The 7,466-nt window shown below is 42.3% G+C and overlaps 1 protein-coding gene across 2 annotated transcripts; it reads right to left on the bottom strand.

The window, feature by feature from the left end:
• Positions 1 to 346: 346 nt before the first annotated feature.
• TP53INP1 (tumor protein p53 inducible nuclear protein 1) lies at positions 347 to 6,024 on the bottom strand. 2 transcript variants are annotated; one of them, XM_010189699.1, is made up of 3 exons: positions 5,740 to 6,024; positions 4,937 to 5,285; positions 347 to 703 (listed from the first exon to the last, which is right to left on the bottom strand). In XM_010189699.1, exons 1-3 carry the CDS (start codon positions 5,849 to 5,851, stop codon positions 454 to 456), a joined length of 711 nt encoding a protein of 236 aa, XP_010188001.1. In that variant the 5' UTR covers positions 5,852 to 6,024; the 3' UTR covers positions 347 to 453. The 2 variants fall into 2 exon arrangements, with proteins under 2 accessions (XP_010188001.1, XP_010187999.1); XM_010189697.1 differs by having other exon boundaries at positions 4,937 to 5,288; positions 5,740 to 6,023.
• Between the last annotated feature and the right edge of the window lie 1,442 nt (positions 6,025 to 7,466).

Here is a 7,466-nt window from a genome sequence, read left to right as displayed (position 1 = left end):
ATGCAATATCCACCAGCAACTATAGTATTTCCTTGTTAGAAAGTAATCATATATACTGAATACAGACAGATACACAAGCTGTCAAGTACTGGTCATTAAAGCATACAGCTAACCTCAAATTTTCTAACTCCACTTTGATTAATGCAAAATGTAACTGATTTCCATCTCAGTTAAGTTTCTTTAAAATATCAACTAAGAATCCATTATAGTTTATAAAACAGCACACAAACTATCATACTGATAGGCTTCCAAGACATTGACATTTAACATCAACATTTAGGACTTGCCACAAGATGTTCAGACATTTGTGTGTCATTTCAAAAGACTGCAAGACTGGTTCTGATTGTGTTTGAGGGACTGACGATCAGCTTCAGACTGACCATACTTACCTATACATGAAAACAAGAGCAACCTAAGAAACAATTAGACCATAGATTAAAACCACGAGAGCCATCAGTAATTGAACTGACGCTGGCAAGGCTGGTGAACAAACAGTCCGTTGTGCTTGATTTGCCGAGAGTGGCAATCCCTGGTAAGGTTTTGGCGGCGGAGACTATTTCTGTTGAGATGGTGTCTCTCATTGTGTTCTTTTATCCAGTGGGTAGGACGAAAGCTCTTGTTTTTTTCCAGGAAAGTTGAACGAGTAGCAAGAGCTGTGACATAGCAGTGAACACGCTGTTCCATTTCATTTTGGGCCTCCAGTCTAGAAATGTAACAAGCAGGTATCAGTCATTACTGAGGTGCACTGGAAGGACATGCAAACTGTAGAGGGCAGGAGAACATGGACATCAACACCCAGCATTTCAAAAGGGCACCCTTATTCTACTGAATAGATTTGGGCTGAGGCGAGGTCTATCCAGTTCAGGAAAACCACACTGGTAAGTAATGCATAGTGCTGCTAACTCACTTTTAGTGTGAAGGCACCACAACAGCCTTTAGATTTTTGCTGCACTATTGTGCCCTTCCCCACCTTGCCTCCCTAAGCCCAAGGTAGCAATATAGATCAGAAATAAGGCAACGTGTGTCACACTGCTCCAGCTTTAGAAGATTTGGAGTTATCCACTAGGCAAAGTTTGGTTTAAAATAATCTTGAACATAGGTGGTTCAGCCTGAAAACAGAAGCACAATAACAAAAGTGTGTTTGGATTGCAAGCTGCATGAGTAAATCCAAACAATTTGCATGCAGAAGAATGGGAAATATAGACCAGTTGTGACACATACAGGAAATAACTTAGGACTGTTCCTCACCCAGCCCTCTAGATTTCATGAGCAAAGAGTCAGCAGTTTTGGCAAACCCTTAGTCCATCATGCACTAATAAAAAAAAAAACCAAACAGCGGCCTATGGAAGCAGGGACTGACATATGAGAAAAGGACTTCCCCGCTTGACGGAACTATCACTGGTGTTTCCTGAAACTTCCAAAGTAAAGCTAAAAATAACCTGGCAGTTTTCAAAGCAAGCCTGAGTGCCACAGTGGCACCAGAGTTGCCTGCCTTCTTCCTCCCCACCCAGCCTCCAAACTACTACCTGTCAACTCAGTGGTGCCAAGGAAAGATGTCTGCAAGACCAGGAGCTTGCTCAGGCACAACCAAGGAATCTCTTGGGAGGTCTATGATAGAAGCATGCCAGTGCTGAAAAACAAAGGTTGCCCAGAGAGGTGGTAGAGGCACCATCCCTGGAAACATCTAAGGTCAGGTTGGACAGGGCTCTGAGCTACCTGATCTAGCTGAGGATGTCCCTGCTTACTGCAGGTGGGTGGACTAGATGACCTCTAAAGGTTCCTACCAACCCAAACCATTCTGTGAAAGCCTCTTCAGAAGGAAAGTAGCTTGCATTTATTGTATGATATCTATATGGACACTGTAAGTCTGGTCTACCATGCTCATGATACATCCTCGCAGCCTTGCTCTTGGTGGGCTGCAGGTACCTGGTACAGAAGTGAGCTCTTCTGCCTTCCCCCACTCCACACTGGAGGAAAGCACTCCCTGTTAGTAAGGAACATTGCCCCTCCCCTCTACTTCTTTATTTTAAATACCCAAATCTACTTCTTTCTGGTTCCTTGGGTGGCTTGAGATGACTGACTGAAGTCTAGAGAGTCCAGAACAGCCACGTGTGACGTGCTGGTTTTCCCCTGCTCATTCACTGGACATTGTCCTAAACCTAGCACTTGAAATACAAAGCAGGAGGTGAGTAAGACAGCACAAATGAATTCAGTGCCTTGTAAACACTTTCTATGCAGATTACACCAGTTTAATTTACATGAGGGTGCCTGCAAATATGGGGCTACTCTTTTCTATCTGGGGCACGCCCTTAACATGTTCAGCACTGCTGGAGGTGGAACTCCAAATGAAGCCCTTCTGGGGAAAGTCGTAAGGAGCTAGGAAGCCACGCTACCTTGTATTACTAGAACCTATATTTCCTAAGCGTGCCCTTGCCACTTCTCATTAGCTAGCAAAGTGCACCAACTGAAAACACATATTGTTGTGGTTTGTTATGGAAAAATATGACTAACCTGACAAACAGGGGAAGTTTATACAACATACTTTCGCTTTGAATTTAAAAGGAGCAAACAGATTTCCTCCATAAGAGAAAAACTGGTTTAAAATTGTGGTTGAAGATGTTAAAGCTTTTCCCCCCCCTCACCAAATAACCTTCCAGCACTGGTTTACAAACCAACACTCTTCTACTTGCTATCTCAAAGTGAAACTGGCATAACAGAGGTGGTCTGAATTAGCTAAAAGACCACATACTCTTCCAAAATACAGCATTTTGGTATCTTAATGGTTGTCTTTCATAGCCTGGCATTAGTGAGCCCCAGGCACTGAGAAAACAAGGCTGACAAGCCTCCATCAATACTACCAAAATGTAGTTTTAGAGGGGCTGTGTCTAAAGCCAGACCACTGCTGCATTCATTCACTGCTGTGCCCACAACATCCATTTCACTAGAAAGCATAAAAGTGCCTTGATAGTTGCTCTATAGAGACACATCTCACAAGAAACATTAAAGGCTTCAGACCTCACCCCAATTAATATTTAAGTAATTTTTCTGCATTTAGCATTTTGGCTTGTTAAAGCAGATGTAGTTAAGCTTGATCACGTAACATCATTTGGCACAAAGGTTAGTCCTAAAACCAGTATTATTTTGGCAGACAAGGCTCTAGAGGAAGCAGCGTTGCTAGCAACCTGATCAAACAAAAAGCACTGTCCCAAAACAGTGGTACTTACTGTGCCAGTGTGCCTTAAGAAGCTTTTCTTGGCCCTACAATGTTAAATGGCCAACATTAAACCACTAGAGACTTCAAAACAGCCTTTAAAACTTACTGCATTATCAGTGTAACTGATTTTCCCAGTTTCTGTAATCTACCTCAGCTTCAGACTTGAGTCTGCTCCCAGTTCTGCCACCCAAAATAACTCTTATATGAGAGCCTTGATCCTTTGATGAAGCCATAGCACAGAATTTGGTGTGAAGAAACTTACTCACACACCAGTTGAGGGTCACCACACCTTCAGCTTCCCAACATATTAAAGCAGCTTAACTGTACAGCATAATGCAACATAAGATTCTTCTCTAGAATTTATACCAGTATCCCTAGTTCACATATCACTGGGAAAAGTCAGAATCTTACTTTGCATGTTACTGTCCAATATAACCGATATTTCAGATAAACTGATCTATTGCCTCTCACTAGGGTATGCCTCACAGACTATAGTTCTCTCACAGATTCCTTCAGACTCCCCATTTCAAAGATGCTGCATGCTCACAGCTTCCCCCCGATTTAAGTTAAGCTTGATCCTTGATGCTTACCATCAAAACTGCCCTCCCCAAATACTTATACAAATCCCCCATTCTCCAGTATTAACGACATCAGCAGTATACTTCAATATTATACAGCAGCATGTCATCTCAAAGTCACCCATTGCTTTCAAATAAGCATTTAAAATATGGCAAGGAGGCAATCAGAAAAATCAGTGGGTATCTACCTACAGCACCTCTACCACTACACTCATTTCTCTCCCTGTGTAACAAAGCTTACTATACTAGGATTTTTTTTTCCCAATTGTTTTTAACTGTAAGCATCAAATGGGAGGAAATCTGAGTCTTCGTTATTAACCAGGACTCACAAAATACCCAATTATTTCCAAATCAATAAACACATGGCCAATTGTGGAGTCATGATGGCAAAAACACTATTTGTATACATCTATGTATACTATATTTGTATAGCCGTGTATACTGGACAGTCACTACCAAAGCAGCAGTGCACAGCAAACATGCACCTGCAATAACTCCACATGGCTGGATCTTTAGGAGCCAAAAAATCAAACAGCACCACTTCTTACCTTGCTAAAAGTAGAAGTTTGCAGCGCAATTTTGTACCTTGAAGGGAGTAAGTTTTGTGGAATATTTCAGTTTGCTTTTGTTCCACAAGCCACCTGTGGAAAAAATTAATCCTGTCCTAAACTATCACTAAGTTTGAAGAATAAAAAAATACCAAAACAGACTGCTCTGTCACGATAGTTAATGTAGTATTTTTCATCTCATGAGGCAACTGAAAAGGTACTGATGAGTTATGAAAAACACACACAACTATGGAGTGGGCAAAGTGCTTTTGAATCTACGCTACCAACTATACACCACACTGCCACCAGTTGCAACAGGACTGGAGTACATTCTGTGAGGAACAATCAGGCTTCATAAATATTCATTGCAGTGTCAAAATAGCATACCCAACTGCTTCCTGACACGGTCATCTTGTGTAACATTTTTCTAAGCACGCAGACAGCCCTGACCACCCTACCCACCCTGTGCAGTATTCATGCTTTATTCACTTGCACTGAAATAAGATGGAAAATTCAGTATTAAGTGTCTAAGCTGATCAAGTAGAAACCAGATATTTTCAGCAACAGAGCTCCTTCACAAGAGAAGTCAGACGTACCTGGGACTACCTGGGCTGTGAAACTCCTCATCTCCACATCCAGTCTCATTAAGGCTGTGGCAGGTATTGTGGACAGCATACACAGACATGCTGGGATGCTCTATTAGGAGGTTCTCCATCGGACTGGTTTCCACTTTGATAGTGGTTAATCCACCTGCAGTAAAACATGGGGGTGGGGTGATAAACCAGCTTTCCTCCATGGGACACGACTCAAACTGGATGAAGCAAGACTCGCTGGCCTCCGGCAAGTGTTCCAAGGGAGACGGTAAACAAGAGAAGACGGGCGAGCCATCAGCGGCCGATACTTCAGTAAGGTCCGCTTCCTCCACTGAGCAATTAGTGCAAGTGTCTGCTGTAGGTGGCCATTCATCAGTGGGACATTGGTGATTGCAGGTGGTTGGAAACAAGGTTGCACGTAGCCATAAACGTGATATAAGAAAGAAACAAAGAAAGAAACAGAAATAAACCCCTGTCAGCACATATAACTTTTTTTCTTTTATTGCAAGGGAACGGGAAAAGGGAGTTCCCAGACAAGTCATGCTAGACACGTAAAACAACTGTTATCAGTAAAGCAATACAATTGCATAATAAGTCAAACATATTTTATCTGTACAAGTGGTTCTGCTGAAGCCTGTGTCAGGCTTATAAACCTGACATAATTTTTCTCTACAGTTTACATAACATGTTTTCGTACATTTGTTTGGAAGACACCCTACACTCTAATCCACACTAGTTTTGCTTTGGTAAAGTTTCTCCTAAGCTACAGGTTTCTAAGCAGAGCTTACATTTGACAGACATCTTACCTATAAAGTCAACCAGAATCCATTCGTCATCTTCTTTCTCACTGAACTCTGGCTCTTGGCTGGACAAGCTATCAATCTCTCCCATGAACATGTTATTTAACCTCTGGAACATTACTAAGGCAGGAACAAGACTTTGGCTGGTAGGTCTTTATATCCAAGGTTCAAGGCACAGCTCGTACTGTACTAGCAGAGTGGCACAGACTTGAGATTAAAGTGCATAGATGCTTTATCAGCTTAGGTACAGGACATGCAGAGGCATGACTGGTAAACAGTTTATGTGAAACCTGCAAAAAATGATGACAGGGGTCTTAATGACAAAGCAATAGGTAACACCCCTAGGAAACAAATCAGAAACCCTCAAGTTAGTGCAGTCAGAGGTACCAGTGAACATTTTTCCTCTAAGAGGGGAAGCAGCTTCATTGCCATTCACCACTCCCTCCCAGCTAGGTACACCCAGAAAAAGCCTAGGTCTCTCCACAGAGCTGAGTACTTTCCTCTAGATCCTCCTCTCTGTGCAAAGGTCTGTTCAGCTGTCGGTCCCCACCTTCTCCTATGGGAGGAGAGGACTTTGATACACGAGTCTTGTGCCTATGCTCACCAAGGTGCTCCCCCAGCTCCCCGCCTCTCTTTCTCCTGTCAGAAAGAGATGTGAAGGGCAAGTGCACACTTTCTGCTCCAGACAATGCATCTCCTCTGTTGGCGCTGCCCTCCACCTCTCTCTGAGACTCCTGTGAAGGCTCCTGGGGGTGCCCAAGGCAGTATATCTTCTCCCTCCCGTCATACACAGTTCAGGGCCACTGCCTACAAGTTAACACAGCCAGAAGGCACGTCCCCTCTTCAGGTTCAAAGTGCACTACGTAGCTACCGGCGGGATCATCTTCACAGCAAGTGGTCACCTAGTCATGTATGGTAAGTCTGCATAACAGGGACTAGTAACTCATATACTCAATTAAAGACAATGTTTATTTCTCAATTCACATCCCTAAATCTACATGTAATTAGTCACCATAAGCCTGAACTCTACATTTGGCAGTTAAGATGAAAAATCCCATTACTACCAAGAAGCTGAATGTTCAATCACCTCAGATCAGCATGAATATTTATATATGAGCCAATAAACAGAAGCCATTAAAGTAGCTGAATGAGACTATATGTAAAAAATACTAACTGATTTAACAAGCTAATTTCACCATAATAGTATTTGAATTATCACAGCATGTCAGAATTATTACAGATTAAATACCTGTTTAATAATTAAATAGGGAAGAAGATATGCCTGTAAAAGGGTATGAGTGTCTGCATTCAGAAAGAGAAAGGGAGTAAGACACACTACACTAGACAAACCCAGCCACTACAAGGAGATACAACTCATTAAGAATGAGTTATTTAAGCTCAGTATACCCTGCTTCACCCTACAACTCTCAGACCACACCAAAAGGTCATTTTGGCCTCCTACATCAGACCCCATCACCTACTTATTCAATGCGAGGACAAGCACCTGCTCCACAGAATATTGCACCTATAGAGATTTATGCAGCTACCTCCTTAGGCAAACAGCACAAAAGGACAGGATTAGCATTTAGTCTCCAGAAGCAATACAAAAAGGTACAACATAACTCAGGAAGTTATGCACTTTAATTCTTTCACAGAAACTATCAGCTGCAGGAAAACACAAGACTAGGAACAAATGGCTCAGCTGCAGTAGAGATAAAAGGTTGGTTTTTTTA

The sequence above is a fragment of the Mesitornis unicolor genome, unplaced genomic scaffold (genome assembly GCF_000695765.1).
Source record: "Mesitornis unicolor isolate BGI_N332 unplaced genomic scaffold, ASM69576v1 scaffold31108, whole genome shotgun sequence".
NCBI classification, from domain to species: domain Eukaryota; kingdom Metazoa; phylum Chordata; class Aves; order Mesitornithiformes; family Mesitornithidae; genus Mesitornis; species Mesitornis unicolor.
Note: the sequence above shows the minus strand (reverse complement) of the source record. Positions and strands in the feature narration are given on the sequence as shown.